Source organism: Schistocerca cancellata, chromosome 11 (assembly GCF_023864275.1).
Source record: "Schistocerca cancellata isolate TAMUIC-IGC-003103 chromosome 11, iqSchCanc2.1, whole genome shotgun sequence".
Classification (NCBI taxonomy): Eukaryota; Metazoa; Arthropoda; class Insecta; order Orthoptera; family Acrididae; genus Schistocerca; species Schistocerca cancellata.
Window position 1 is genome coordinate 81,907,377 of NC_064636.1, and position 16,689 is coordinate 81,924,065.

Consider the following 16,689-nt stretch of genomic DNA (forward strand, 5'->3'; position numbering starts at 1 on the left):
GCCGTACACCACTGGTGATCGTCGAGGGGACACTGAATAGTGCACGGTACATCCAAACCGTCATCGAACCCATCGTTCTACCATTCCTAGACCGGCAAGGGAACTTGCTGTTGCAACAGGACAATGCACGTCCGCATGTATCCCGTGCCACCCAACGTGCTCTAGAAGGTGTAAGTCAACTACCCTGGCCAGCAAGATCTCCGGATCTGTCCCCCATTGAGCATGTTTGGGACTGGATGAAGCGTCGTCTCACGCGGTCTGCACGTCCAGCACGAACGCTGGTCCAACTGAGGCGCCAGGTGGAAATGGCATGGCAAGCCGTTCCACAGGACTACATCCAGCATCTCTACGATCGTCTCCATGGGAGAATAGCAGCCTGCATTGCTGTGAAAGGTGGATATACACTGTACTAGTGCCGACATTGTGCATGCTCTGTTGCCTGTGTCTATGTGCCTGTGGTTCTGTCAGTGTAATCATGTGTTGTATCTGACCCCAGGAATGTGTCAATAAAGTTTCCCCTTCCTGGGACAATGAATTCACGGTGTTCTTATTTCAATTTCCAGGAGTGTATATCAACGCCCGTCGGCAGCTGGCAGTATTAATATGATTCTAATTTTGTTTCAGAACCGTCCACAATGACAGCTGCCAGAGAGATGCAGGAGGCTGCGGCCGCAGGCAGGGGGGACAGTGAAGAGATGCAGGAGGCTGTGGCCGCAGGCAGGGGGGACAGTGAAGAGATGCAGGAGGCTGCGGCCGCAGGCAGGGGGGACAGTGAAGAGATGCAGGAGGCTGTGGCCGCAGGCAGGGGGGACAGTGAAGAGATGCAGGAGGCTGTGGCCGCAGGCAGGGGGGACAGTGAAGAGATGCAGGAGGCTGTGGCCGCAGGCAGGGGGGACAGTGAGGAGGTGGCGCCGGTGGCGGGCGACACGCCTCTCCAGGCAGGCGGGAGCCCCGTGTTGGCCGCCACGTTCCAGCGCGTCACACTGGAGGCCAGCGGCGGAGAGGTCACGGTCCCCGACGTGGAGGGTCCAGCACTCCGGGAGCTGCCGGCCTACGTGTATTCCCTCCGGGCCCCCCGGCTGTCCGGTACGGCCGCCCTACTGGCAGCTGCGGACACCTGCTGTGTCCCGGGGCTGAAGGGAGACTGTGAGCGGCAGCTGGCCGCTCAGCTGACAGTGGAGAACGCGGCAGCCACGGTGGTGCTGGCAGTCGGGCACTCGTGTCTCAGCCTCACAGAGGCCGCTGTCGCTTTCATAAAGGCCAACTGGCAGGTGTTGGCCACACAGGGCTGGGCCGATGCAGTCCTCAACCACCCTGACGAAGTGGTCGAAGTGAGTCGGCTACTCGCTGAGCCGTCGACAGAATACAGGTAAGCACGGCGTGACATGAAACTTCCTGGCAGATTAAAACTGTGTGCCGGACCGAGACTCGAACTCAGGCAAGTGCTCTACCGACTGAGCTACCCGAGCACGACTCACGCCCCGTCCTCACAGCTTTACTTCTGCCAGTACCTCGCCTCCTACCTTCCAAACTTTACAGAAGCTCTCCTGCGAGGTACTGGCAGAACTAGCACTCCTGGAAGAAAGGATATTGCGGAGATACGGCTTAGCCACAGCCTGGGGTATGTTCCTGGAATGAGATGCTTTCTTTCAGGAGTGCTAGTTCTGCAAGGTTCGCAGGAGAGCCTCTGTAAAGTTTGGAAGTTAGGAGACGAGGAACTGTCAGAAGTAAAGATGTGAGGATGGGGTGTGAGTCGTGCTTGGGTAGCTCAGATGGTAGAGCACTTGCCTGCGAAAGGCAAAGGTCCCGAGTTCGAGTCTCGGTCGGGCACACAGTTTTAATCTACCAGGAAGTTTCATATCAGCGCACACTCTGCTGCAGAGTGAAAATCTCATTCTGGAAACATCCCCCAGGCTTTGGCTAAGCCATGTCTCGGCAATATCCTTTCTTTTAGGAGTGCTAGTTCTGCAAGGTTCGCAGGAGAGCTTCTGTGAAGTCTGGAAGGTAGGAGACGAGGTACTGGCAGAAGTAAAGCTGTGAGGATGGGGTGTGAGTCGTGCTTGGGTAGCTCAGTCGGTAGAGCACTTGCCCGCGAAAGGCAAAGGTCCCGAGTTCGAGTCTCGGTCCTGCACACAGTTTTAATCTACCAGGAAGTTTCATATCAGCGCACTCCGCTGCAGAGTGAAAATCTCATTCTGGAAACATCCCCCAGGCTGTGGCTAAGCCATGTCCCGGCAATATCCTTTCTTTTAGGAGTGCTAGTTCTGCAAGGTTCGCAGGAGAGCTTCTGTAAAGTCTGGAAGGTAGGACACGAGGTACTGGCAGAAGTAAAGCTGTGAGGACGGGGCGTGAGTCGTGCTTGGGTAGCTCAGTCGGTAGAGCACTTGCCCGCGAAAGCCAAAGGTCCCGAGTTCGAGTCTCGGTCGGGCACACAGTTTTAATCTACCAGGAAGTTTCATATCAGCGCACACTCCGCTGCAGAGTGAAAAACTCATTATGACAGCATAATATCCTCACCTGTTTTTCCCACTCCTACATGTGTGTGTGTGTGTGTGTGTGTGTGTGTGTGTGTGTGTGTGCGTGTGTGTTTTATTGTAAATACAAACCCGCGAATGTGAACTGACAGCCTAAATGTGCCGTTAAATCAAAGCCACTTCACTTGCACGAAACTGAAGAGAATGCTGTGTTTCTGAAAACGGGTCTTATTCATAAGCAAACCAATAGTTTCACGCTCAGGAGACATGATCAGTGCGAACTGTTCAAGAAAAAAAATGTAACTGTATAAAAAATGTAATGTCGACCTGTATAACACTGCAACCTGAAACACACGAAAATTTCTCCACTGACATACGGCTCTGGTAAAATAAAGAAACTTGACAGAACCTACATTGCGCAAAGGAAACGAAACAATCACATATTATGAATCTCACCTGCAAAATGAAGTACTGGCAGAAACAGCAACACAGCAAGACTCAGCAACAACTGAAAAAAATCCTGCTTAAAACTAACTATAGTTGGTGCAGGGAAATTGGGTTGATAATCTTGACAGAGTGAGCCAATGAAACACATGACTTAACAATGAAATGAATACCCCTAGCTCCATAGAGGCGTTGATATGTCAACAGGTGCAGTTTAAAACGTGTTCCCCGGAGGGACTCGAACCTGGGATCCCCTGCTTACATGGCAGACGCTCTATCCATCTCAGCCACCGAAGACACAGAGGACAGTGCGACTGCGGGGACTTACCTCTGCCACGCCTCCCGTGAGACCCAAATTCACAACTTATTGTCCCGCACTATGTTCATAGTGTCCGTGCCCATTATACTCATTACTCGCGGCTTGTTGCCGATTCCCGTAAGAGTTCGGCCACTGTTTGTGCATCCGCACAGAAGAAGATGGTCAAATGGCCTGTGAGCCTTATATATATATATATATATATATATATATATATATATATATATATATATATATATATATATATATATATACCTTTAAGTACAGAAATTTCAGTTAGGAGGGAACCTGTCAAAAAAAATCAGTTATAAACTCTAATATGAAAATTCATTTACTAACTTCCATGGTACCGTAAATTAAGTCAGAAGATCAATCAATAGAATAATTATCAAAAACTGGACTGTGACGATGGGGAAGTGTACCAACAACTCAAGCCTAGAAAAATAAAAATAAACCTTTTATCTCATCAAATAATACCTTGTTCTTCATTTCAAAACATTTTTTATGTCCGTATGCTATCCAACCTGTGTTCTGAGTCATCATTCCTCCTCGTAATAAATCTCCAGTTCACACCGGTCCAAAAGTGTGTCCATGCATTACACTGCACACTCGACGAACCCCGCAGCTGTCCACTACTGACTTTCAAAGATTCTACGACTCCACCTCTACGTCTGCCATCGCAGACACAGATACCGTTGCCTAACAACTACACTACTGGCCATTAAGAATAAATGCAGATGATAAACGGGTATTCATTGGACAAATATATTATACTACAACTGACATGTGATTGCATTTTCACGCAAGTTGGGTGCATAGATCCTGCGAAATCAGTACCCAGAACAACCACCTCTGGCCTTAATAACGGCCTTGATACGCCTGAGCATTGAGTCAAACAGAGTTTGGATGGCGTGTACAGGTACAGCTGCCCATGCAGCTTCCACACGATACCACAGTTCATCAAGAGTAGTGACTGGCGTATTGTGACGAGCCAGTTGAACGGCCACCATTGACCAGACGGTTTTCAGTTGGTGAGAAATCTGGAGAATGTGCTGACCAGGGCAGCAGTCGAACATTCTCTGTATGCAGAAAAGCCCGCACAGAACCCGCAACATGCGGTCGTGCATTATCCTGCTGAAATGTAGGGTTTCGCAGTGATCGAATGAACGGTAGAGCCACGGGTCGTAACACATCTGAAATGTAACGTCCACTGTTCAAAGTGCCGTCAATGCGAACAAGAGGTGACCGAGACGTGTAACCAATGGCACCCCATACCATCACGCCGGGTGATACGTCACTATAGCGATGACGAATACACCCTTCCAATGTGCGTTGACCGCGATGTCGCCAAACACAGATGCGACCATCATGATGCTGTAAACAGAACCTGGATTGATCCGAAAAAATGACGTTTTGCCATTCGTGCCCCCAGGTTCGTCGTTGAGTACACCATCGCAGGCGCTCCTGTCTGTGATGCAGCGTCAAGGGTAACCGCAGCCATTGTCTCCGAGCTGATAGTCCATGCTGCTGCAAACGTCGTCGAACTGTGCGTGCAGATGGTTCTTGTCTTGCTAACGTCCCCGTATGTTGACTCAGGAATCGAGACGTGGCTGCACGATCCGTTACAGCCATGGGGATGATATGCCTGTCATCTCGACTGCTAGTGATACAAGGCCGTTGGGATCCAGCACGGCGTTCCGTACTACCCTCCTGAACCCACCGATTCCATATGCTGCTAACAGTCATTGGGTCTCGACCAACGCGAGCAGCAATGTCGCGATACGGTAAACCGCAATCGCGATAGGCTACAATCCGATTTTTATCAAAGTCGGAAACGTGATGGTACGCATTTCTCCTCCTTTTACGAGGCGTCACGACATCGTTTCACCAAGCAACGCCGGTCAACTGCTGTTTGTGTATGAGAAATCGGTTGGAAACTTTCCTCATGTTAGCACGTTGTAGGTGTCGCCACCGGCGCCAACCTTGTGTGAATGCTCGGAAAAGCTAATCATTTGCATATCACAGTATCTTCTTCCTGTCGGTTAAATTTCGCGTCTGTAGTACGTCATCTTCGTGGTGTAGCAATTTTAATGGCCAGTAGTGTACGTCTCTGACCATATTTCTTCAAATACAACATTTTCCTTTACAAATATTAACACATTCAATAACGCTATCAAAAAATAGCCACCTTGCACCATTCACGAAGGTAATTAGAAGAAACCGTAATTTTACGTAAGAATATAAGACTGAAAATTAGATTTACTAGAACAACTTCAAATTTATAAACATCCTGTTAGAGAGACGGTAACATTTTGAACTATCAGTTGCAATACGCGAGTGAGCACTCCATTGCTGGCTTTAAAATACCGCTCGCGGACACGCAAGACGTGTTTACCGATCTCCGCTAACATCGGCGAATGTGCGCCGCTATCTTCAAAATATTTTTTTCTCTATTGTTGAGCTACTGACATTTCATATCACTGGGTTTCGTTTTTCTTGGCTTTTTCATCACATGTTCCTACAGTTGGCATTCCGAAAAGAAAAACTGAATTAGTACAGTTAAGCAGAAGATTCTCATTTTTTTATGTTGTACCTTTATCCATTTTATTCTTTCCTCCACTTTTCCGAAACAGAAGCAATTTCTTCTAATAGAATTCTTATCTTCTACACATTACATTTACGTGCAGTCTCACTCTGCTGCATACATGTTTCACAGATAATTTTGTATTTAATGCATACCTCTAAGAGTACTGCTTATCACTAATCTTCAATAAGAGAATGTCATTTTGCTTTAATGTAAAATTCCGTTAATTGCTACCAGCAAGACGCAGTATATACCGCCTGCTGTATCCCAATTTTTCCTTATTGCTTAAGCTTCCGTAGTGTTAAGCGCAAGCTTCTCTTTTTAGTGACGTTGTCTTTGCTCCTTACCCATGTATTTGTAACAGTGGTGCTTTGTAAATAGAACTCTCTTCTGCACGCTGAATTTACATACAGTACTACTCTGTCAGCAAATGTGTTAGAGATTTTATGCGTAATGTATATCAGTAAATTTATCGCTTGTTAGTATCCTGGTAGTGGAAATTTTCATTCTTACTTTAATGTAAAATGCTGTTACTGAACGCAATCCAAGCGTACTTCTTACGCACATGTATTTAGCACCCTCCGCATCCCAAATTTTCCTCATCGATTGAGCCTGTACTTGTGAACAGTTGACCTTTCTCTGACATGCTGAATACTCAGGTTACCAAATATTTTATCCTTTGGACTCACGTTATAATTTTATATAGACAAGAGCCTTTACCAATGGGCGAATACATTTGTGCATTTATTCTGACATACGCCGAATTTATTCTGGCTGCTGTCCGTAAGCCATGGTATGTGATGTTTCTCGTTTTCACATCAATTATGTATTAGGCAATAGCCGCTCAGCTTCAGCTAATGTAATTTACCACCCTGTGGTGTAACTATTGAGTACACTTACCTTACAAATATTTCGCGATTATTGATATTTTGTTAGATATGTAAAAATAGTTTGTAACCGTTTGTATACGTTTATAGGACCAACTTATTCTGAAGAAGATTTTTTAGAAATATCGTAACCTGGACCAAGGGCTAAATAAACCTTTGGTTTGAAACTCGGTGGCTGATTTTTTTCCCACCTCTTCTACTCTTAATGATGTACATCAGATTCTTGTTGTTACTGATGACATAAGATCATTCTCTGCCCAATACTTCGCACCCTTTTGGTGCATTCTTCACACCCTGCCCTCCCAAACTTAAATTGATTTACTTTTAAAATGCTACAGATGCGTAAAATTTCAATAATAATAAAAATAAAATATTTAACTGTTCCAGTATAAGCACAATTTCACATCATACATTAATACAATGCTTTTTTGTTGTATGCTTAACATCAATTCCTCTTAGAATTCAGCATTCACGCCGCCTGTATGCACATTAATAGGAAGCTCAGAAAACAGCTTACACTCCACAGTATCATAAATTGCAAACATTCTTCATCACACAAACACACCACCACCACCACCACCACCACCATTATGTCGTAGGGATGGTAGAAGATCGAAAAATAAATGTAATTGGCCACACTAGATTTAGTCGTGCTCAGTGAAGTGAAAGACGAATAACGGAATATATGAACAGGATGAGAGAGTTGTATCATGAAAGGTTAGGTATGAATAGGAAGATAGGGCAAACAGTGAGTTATTGTGAACAGTCCAGTGATTTGTCATCACAATCTCCAAACCGATGTCAACAATAATGCAGCATCACGTGCGGAAAGTTTAGTGACAGGACGAGTATATGACAACAATGAACAGCTAACTTCGTATATAAAAAGCGATGAATATATAATAATCACGCGGTATTGGAATGCTGTAGTAAGGGAAAGTTTGAACACAGAGTAACGAAACAATATGGGGTCGCTGGAATGAGAGAGGAGCAAGCGTGCTAGAATTCCGCGTTATATTTCCGCTAGTAACAAGAAATGCACTGCTCAGGAATAAAATCAGAAGCCTTTTCCACCTCGCCATCTCAGGGTGTGGATCACCCCCGTCGCACTGGCGTCGTTTGGCGTAGCAACCAGTCTCAGCAACGACACACAGTATGCATACCAGATTCTCCACCCACTGTAGATGATGTTTCTGGCTGTTTCAGCAACAGATTTAGACTGGCGAATTCCCCTCCTGAATTTCTGGGACGGTGAGTGTTCAGTCTCTTTACTGTAGCGTGTGATTTGTACCCACCGTCCTTAGTTATTTGTCGCATGTATTCCAATCTCTATCTTGTTGTTGTTCTCGTTAACATCTCCCTGTCGTACCATTCCAGTGCAATCTCTCTCTCCCTATTGTGTTTATCCTTCATTCCATTGAAATCTCCGTCTTTCCCTGCTGTTTTTACCCTCCACAGCTCCCTGAAGTACCATACAATTCCAATCTGTCTTCCCCTGTTTATTATCCTTTACAGCTTTCTGTAGTACAGTGCTAGTTATTCGCTGATGTCTTTGCACAAGTCCTACCATCCTATTCCTTTTTCATGTCACTGTTTTCCACATATTGCTGTTCTCAGCTATTCTGCAGAGAACTTACAGTTCCTCTCTTACGAATTCACCTAATTTTCAAAGTCCTTCTATAGCACCCCATTTTGAATGCACTCATTCTCTTCTTTCCATGTTTTCCCCACAATTCGTGATTCATTTTCATGCAATACTGTGTTCCAAACGAACATTCTCAGATATTTCTTCCCCAAATTAAGACTTAGAGGCCTTGTTTTTCGATGAATGCCCTGTTTTCCTGTGCTACATTACTGTTTGTTGTAACAACTTCGCTTCGTCTCTTATGTCTGTTTGCTTCCAGTGTAGTAGAATCCCCTCAATTCGTCTACTTTGTGGCCCCTAATTTTAATGTTAAATTTGCCACCAATGTTATTTCTCCTACTGCCAATACCTCACTTTTCCTTTCGTTTATAAATCCTAATCCTGTGCTCATTAAAGTGTTCATTCCACTTAACAGCTCTTATAATTTTTTCGCTCTTTCGTGGTTCACAGCAATGGCATCAGCGAATCGTATTAGCGGAAACCTTTCCCTTAGGATTTTAATTCCATTCCTGGAACTTTCTTCTGTTCCACCATCGATCTTTGATGTTCACTTTAAACAACTGGGAAGAACCACTGCATCCCTGTCCTGCACTTTTTTAATCACGGTACTTCTTTCTTCCGTTCTTATTTTTCCCTGTTGATTATAGTGCATACAATATTGTATACTGCCTGACTTTCCATATATCTTATAATTAGGTTTTTTTTGAGAATGTCATATGTGTTGCACCATTTTACATTCTCAAAGGCTTTTTAAATGTCAACAAATAAAATGAAGGTTCCTTGCTTTTTAACTCTTGCCTCCATGTCGTATCTACCTCTCTGGGTGTTTTACCTTTCCTAAACCCAAACTCGTTATCCTCTACTAGATTTTTAGCTTTCTTGTCTACTCTTTTGTATATTGTTGTCAGTAATTCCTATACATGAGCTGTTTAGTTCATTGTTCCAAATATGTCGCTTCTGGAGCGTCTGGATGATATTTTTCTGAAAGTTATGTTTCCTATTCGTCTTTCATTTCTCCGTCTATCATATCATCCAATAGTTCCTCCCCCTCATAGAGGTGTCCAGTGTACTATTTCCATCCATCCTTTCTCTTCTCTGCTTATACTAATGGAATTCCTTTCTATTATTAGTTTGTTGAAACCCTCACTTTTAATTTCACAAAAGGTTGTTTCGAGTTTGCTTTGTGCTGAAACTGCCCTTCCTACTTATTTTTCGATTTCATCTAATTTTTCCTTCATCTATTTTGCTTTATTTGTCGTGATCTACCTATAGATTTCATTCCTTAGCGAGCTGTACCACTGTTTTCTTGTCTTTTCATGAATATTGTTATATTTTCTTATTTTGTCAATCAATTTCACTGGACTTCACATTCGCCAGCATTTCTTCAGTCCCTTTTCTCGTACCTGCCGTCTCCTGTGATTTCTCCTTTTAGAGAAGTCCACTCTTGTTCGATTGAATTTCTAGTTTCGGTATTCGTTGTCGCATTATCTTAAGTTTCATTGAACTTCCGATTCGCGTTTTACTCCTCACTACTGTAGAGTCCCATTCATTTGCAAACTGAATTCTCTTGACGGTTTCGTTAAGGTTCAGTTCATTCATTATCACAATAAAAATGTCATCAGAGTCTACATCTCCTCCCACATATTCCTCACAATTCAGTATCTGATTTCAGAATCTGTCTGGCCATGATGTAATCCAACAGGTATTCTCCTCCGTCTCCAGGCCTTTGCCAAGTATACCTCCAACTCTACGAACAGCCCAAAACACTGAGGCACTGAACAGCTCATATGGATGTCCCAGTGTAGAGAATGTAAACTTCCGGTACCTGCACCATCCTGAAAATCTGTTGGAATGGAGCAGTGAGGGGGTCTCGCACACCGACTGGTGTGGCGAGAATGAGCTGCTAATTTTAATTAGTAGTTAGTAATTAGCAGAGTGGGTCCCAGAAAATGCACTTCAGTGATGAGAGTATGTGGTAAGTTATCATAATTAAATTTCACTGATGGTTACCATTGCTGTTACTGTCCAATATCATTATGACACACAAAAAGAAAATGACGTATGGCATCGTTGGCCAGTTTACCCCCTCAAGGGAATTTCGGCCGCCAAGTGCAAGTCTTACTTCATTCGATGGCACATTGGGCGACTTGCGCACCGGTGATGAGGATGAAATGATAACAGAACAGCCAGTCCACGAGTGGAGAAAATCTCCAACCTGGCCAAGAATCCAACTCGGGCCCACTTAAATGGGAGGTAAGCACAGTACCACCCATCTAAGCAGGCGAGCTGACACACAAAAATCTCTGTATCTATGAATATAATATGAGTGAGTCACAGACGTGGTAGTAGCACTGTGTAGGGGGGTATGAACTGTAATAACGTAGCCTCAGTCATGGGTCTAGTGGGTGGTAGACTTAGATTTATTGGTAGAATACTAGGGAAATGAAATCAAAGGCGATTCCTTGCAATCACTTGCGTAGCCCATCCTACAATATGGCTCAAGTATGCAGGACCCATACTAATACGGCTAACGGGAGGTGTTGAATGTATACAGAGCACGGTAGCATGAAAGGCCACAGGTCTGTTTCATCTATGGGGAAGTGTGAAACTAAATTGGCAGACTCCTGAGGATAGTTTGTGTCTTTCCTGAACAAGCCTACTTACAGAGTTTATAGATCCGGCTTTAAACTATAATACTGAGAATATACTCCAGTCTCCTATGTACCACTGCGGTAGGGATCTTGAAGAAAAATCACCAAACACACACACACACACACACACACACACTTAAAATGACTTCTCAAATTCCAAACGTGAACGAAATGGGAAAAACCATAAGTGGTACACTGGGATGTACCCTCTGCCACGCGCTCCACATTGATTTGCAAGGTAGATGCAGGTGAAGCATACCAAAGCTTCTGATTCCACATGTTAGGGACTGATTCACTCACAGTTCTATGCTGTTTCAACTGGACTTTCACACTGGTCTGCATTCTGTGGTCTACAATGAAATACCATCATAGTCAGCAGGCCCAGATCTAGGGGGAAAGGGTGGGCAAGCCAGAGAATCTGCCCCAGGCGGCAATTTCATAGGGCGCCAAATTCATAATTTTGAAGAAAAGAAAGCCTTGTTTCACAAACCACCTGGCAGCCAGCTCATGTTGGTCTATCTATTATTTGTATGATTTTAAAACATATCGCTGTTGGTTTTCGAACACATTCTAAGTTGATTACTGAACGAATAATAAGTTGATTTTTGAATGCGTGCATAGTGTACATGATTCTCTGCCAGGGGAATCCCAGTCGCATATAGAACTAAGAAAACTGTCCCGCATACAAAAGGGGACGGTGCTACACGAGCTGAGCCGAATAAACCCGAACGGTTAAATGCCAGTCGCGGTTTATGTGGGTGACTGACTTACGAATGATCGGCTTTGTTGTAATTACTTGCAAAATCCATAAATTCAGACTACCGGAGTGGAGATGAACGACTAATGGGAATTACAAGTAAGAAAGGTTACATATTAATCCTCAATGTTTCCAAGAAAATGAAATTTTGTAAGAAAATTTTTACCAGGTCGCTACACCACTAAGGGCCGCTTGAAGAGTCCCCGGTTAGCGTCCGCTTAAGTTCTGTTCTCGAAATAGTGCGGAAAACTCGTTGTACGAACACGTAATAACACCTAACTGGAGAATAAACGTAGGATAACTGAACTGGTGATTCTGGCAGGATTGGTGAAGTTCACCGGAGAATACGTTTTGATGGTGGTAGCAATAGTTATCGAATTACTGACAAGATTGTTTGTCAGAACGAGAAAGGGGAAGAAATGGGGACATCACACACATTATATGGAAGAATATAACGATTCAAAATTAATGTAAAAATTCGGTACAACTACTTTTCGATCTCATGCTTGAGAAACAGGAGCGTTTGAACGAAATGTGAAACTGTTTCCTAACTTACTACTTTTTGCCTGTAGTAGTCCTATTAGGCATTTAGTATTTTGGAACAATGTCTTGAAAGGAGGATATAAGACGAACATCAACAAAACCAAAACTATTATAATGGAATATAGTTAAATCAAATCAGGTCATGTTGAGGAACTAGGAGATGACACTTAAAGTAGTAGATGAGTTTTGCTATTTGGGGAGCAAAATAACTGATGATGGTCGAAGTACAGAGGATGTAAAATGTAGGCTGGCAATGGCAAGGAAAGCTTTTTTGAAAAAGAGAAATTTATTAACATTGAGTATAGATTTAAGTGCCAGGAAGTGTTTTCTGAAAGTATTTGTATGGAGTGTAGCCATGATGGAAGTGAAACATGGACGATAAATAGTTCGGAAAGGAAGAGAATAGAAGCTTTCGAAATGCAGTGCTACAGAAGAATGCTGAAGATTAGATGGGTAGATCACATAACTAATGAGGAAGTATTGAATAGAATTGGGAGAAGAGGAGTTTGTGGCACAACTTGACGAGAAGAAGGGATCTATTAGAAGGACACCTTCTGAGGCATCAAGGGATCACCAATTTAGTATCGGAGGGCAGTGTGGAGGGTAAAAATGGTAGGAGACAGAGAGATGAATACACTAAGTAGATTTGGATGTAGATTGCAGTAGGTACTGGGAGGTGAAGAAGCTTGCACAGGGTAGAGTAGCATGGAGAGCTGCATCAAACCAGTCTCAGAACTGAAGACGACGACAACAACAGCAATATTGGTACTTTGTGAACTATATTCTGTCATGATATTTATGTAAATGAGTTATTTATGTAAATTAGTTGTACAAAAATTACTATTTGTGCCAAACCAGTCTCACGTATTTGGCGTGTATTACAATTGCTGCAATATTTGAAATGTCTCTTTCGTTTTATCTAGCATACAGTGCCAAAATATATGTACTCATATCGAGAAACCATATCAGTCTTTCGTACTATTCATATCAACAGCTTTTTTAGTATTAGATAACGACATTTTGATTTACCACGTAGCAAACCTTTGCCGAAATTTGATGAGGTAATAGACCCTTTCGTAGAAAGGAAAGCATGCCGTGTAAAGCTGCAGCAAGATGAGAAAGAGAAAAAGATGTTGGGACCTACAGATTGAAAAAATGTGTACTGTCTTGCTTGTCTCTCGTCTTTACTGGTTTTACATTTCCCGTATTTATTTTTGTCACACAAAACAGAGAGTTATTAGATAATAGGTAACAAAGAGTGCAAATTTCTCTGAAGAGTTCGTATTCTCCCGGTTACAGATAACCTCATCCAGTGTTACTTTTGAGTTTTTTAAGGGGGGCACGACATCAAACCTGCCGACAGGGAGCTGGAGAGGCTCCACACGACATTTTAATTTCCACTGTCCTGAATAGATGTCTGATGGACTTCATTATAAAATATACACGTCTGAACTCCGCTGAGTGTATACAGTGACGTGCGATAGAAGAATGCTGTGTGAAGAGGCGTGGCATTACACTTTGGCATACTTGAGACCAAATAACATATTTTACATTTCCTCGAACATATGCGTTTGATATATAAAAGCTCTTCAGAAAGGTGTGCGCTACAAAATGAACATATTTTTTAAAAATTGATTTTTTAATGTTTGACGCCCCGTCTCAAACGCTTGGAGGGGATGGGGGCGATGGCAACTATAAAGTTTCAAACTTTTGCCCCAGTTCTGAAATGTCATAGATCTGGGGCTAATTGCTAGTACCCTAAATCAGACTGGTTTCACGTGAGCCAGTGTACACACCAGAAACAGCCAATGGAGCACAACCTCCAGCATGGCCACACCTAGTAAAGCACTCTGGCGATCAGAACAACTTCCAGGTTATAAAACTGTGTATAGTCGTTCATAATTCACGTTTTCAATCTCGTCATTGCATAGAAAAGGATAGGGAATGTAAAATGTAAATCTTCAGAAAGTTGAGATTCATCTTGAGTATATGACACATCTTTGCAGAGATCTATTTTCAGTTGGCAGAGTAGCACCACTATCTGTGTCCATTTAACATTTATCGAAAATAAAGTATCTGGAAGCGAATATTAGGTTGATTAGCTGTAATAACTTCATTGACAGAATAAAAAAAGTACATTGTTCCTGTCCACTTGATGTTTGTAGAAATATTGCCATGTTTTATGTAATAGCGCATGCAAGTCACAGTCTGCGGTATCAGAAAATAGGCTGTTATGTGCTAGAGTGATTATAGTGATCTTGTAATACGAAAGTGATGCTATGGATTTCTCAGTACTTGCATCAGTGGTATGAGGTAGACGTTGTGTTCACAAAGCTGATGTCTGCGTAGAGGAAGATTAGATATATAATCATAATCTAGCAAAGTGCATGAAGCATAAATTTAGTCTGAGACCGCAAGTTTTGCAGTACCCAGCAGACATGTGGTGCACACAAGAATTTAATTACAGGTTTGAGTTTTGTTTGTTTTCGTGTGTGCGTTTGTTTGTTTTCGTGTGTGCGTTTGTTTGTTTTCGTGTGTGCGTTTGTTTGTTTTCGTGTGTGCGTTTGTTTGTTTTCGCGCACGCGCGCGCTTGTGTGTGTGTGTGTGTGTGTGTGTATGTGTGTGTGTGTGTGTGTGTGTGTGTTTGTTTTCGTGTGTGCTCGTGTGTGTGTGTGTTTGTTTGTTTTCGTGTGTGCTTGTGTGTGGGTGGGTGTGTGTGTGTGTGTGTGCTTGTGTGTGTGTGTGTGTGTGTGTGTGTGTGTGTGTGTTTGTTTTCGTGTGTGTGTGTGTGTGTGTTTGTTTTCGTGTGTGTGTGTGTGTGTGTGTGTGTGTTTGTTTTCGTGTGTGTGTGTTTGTTTTCGTGTGTGTGTGTGTGTGTGTGTGTGTGTGTGTGTGTGTGTTTGTTTTCGTGTGTGTGTTGGTGTTTTTCCTAATGTTTTGACAAATTCATGTTTTGTGTGAAGGAGAAACTTTTTCTATTGCTATGGGGAGGCTATGTTACGAAATTTGGCAATAACTGGACTGAAATCTTTTGGCTCCTTCTAAGGAAAATGTTTAAATACATGGAGAGGTGATTTGTTTGGCGTGTTACCGACAATAGTTTTAGGAGGATTGCTGCACACACAGATAACTAGTATCTGTAGTATGAAGCATCTGTTTCAGTAGAGGTCAACGATTGGTTAGCAATAGCACTTTAAGGTCGAATAAACTGACTTCCAGATAACAAGGAGAAGCACAGTTTCTTGAGAGACTGAACAAGGGAATTTTTAATGGAAAAGGGATGAAGACTTTGATCGTAGGGTAGAACAGAATCTCTGTACCTTAATATGAACGGTGTTGGACACTCTTTTCTACTGTCTAAGTTGATTATATCTGCATTCAGAACTGTTCGAGTTTTTTGTGTGTGATGGGTTTCTTCATTAGGTGAGTTTTTTTGTAGTAAACTCTGGGAATATTTCTGTTTGTTGCAGACGCCTTCCTGGAAAGGAGTGTGGCAGGAGGCTGATCGAGGCAGCTAAGGAGGGGGCAGTGGAGGAGCTGAGGGCGCTTCTGGCAGCAGGTGCGAATGTGGAGGCGAGGGACGAGGACATGTGGACTGCCCTGCACTGGGCGGCAGTGAGGGGACACGAGAATGTGGTGAGGTGTCTGGTGGAGGGTGGGGCGGACGTCGAAAGCAGAGACAGCAGGAGGAACACACCCATGCACTGGGCTGCATACCGCGGCCACGCGGCTGTGGTGCGGCTACTGGCCGCCTCCTCTGGTGACCCCGACGCCAAGGACAAGTACCGGTTGACACCGTTGCACTATGCAGCGAGGCAGGGCCACGCAGAGGTGGCGGCTGTGCTGCTCGATGTGGGGGTCGACAGAGGGCCCTGGGATGATTACGGACACTTACCTCCGGACCTAGCCATGCAGAACTGAGTGCAGCAGGTTGCAGATATGCTATCATGAAGCATGCAGTCCAAAAAATTCTTTTGCTGTAACATTTCAACACATCTCAACATTTATTTTGTATAATTTTTCAATAAAGAATGTAAAAAATTAATTCTCCGGTCACTCATTTACATCCACATTTAAGTAGTACATGAAGGTACTGTATTAGCATTGTGTGAGAACTGAGGTTCTGGAAAACGAATTGAAAATACAAGACACTACCTCTGTTCATAAGAAAAAACTCAAATGCATTTCTAGGCTATGCTTTGCAGACGTCGTAACTACTGCATGGTATCTGGTAACTGAAAAGTACAGGCTGTTTCAAAAAGGGCTTTACAACTTTAAAAAACTCATATAAATTTATTGAAAGAAGATGCAGAGCAGAGTTTAGTGTTACTTTGTAGGAGAACACATTAAGTTTTCTTAACCTTAAACTAACGTCCCTTTGGAAGTCA

General features: G+C 43.3%; 1 protein-coding gene across 3 annotated transcripts in view; it reads left to right on the forward strand.

Moving 5' to 3' along the window:
• The window catches only part of LOC126108729 (uncharacterized abhydrolase domain-containing protein DDB_G0269086-like), a 77,159-nt gene extending 60,873 nt beyond the window's left edge, over positions 1 to 16,286 (forward strand). The window contains exon 3 of one of the 3 annotated variants that reach the window (XM_049914066.1): positions 16,133 to 16,286. In XM_049914066.1, the coding sequence (XP_049770023.1) occupies positions 16,133 to 16,222 (90 nt within the window). In that variant the 3' untranslated portion in view covers positions 16,223 to 16,286. Of the gene's footprint in view, positions 1 to 15,771 lie in introns of all 3 variants that reach the window. The other 2 variants (XM_049914065.1, XM_049914064.1) reach the window with 2 other exon arrangements.
• Positions 16,287 to 16,689: the final 403 nt, after the last annotated feature.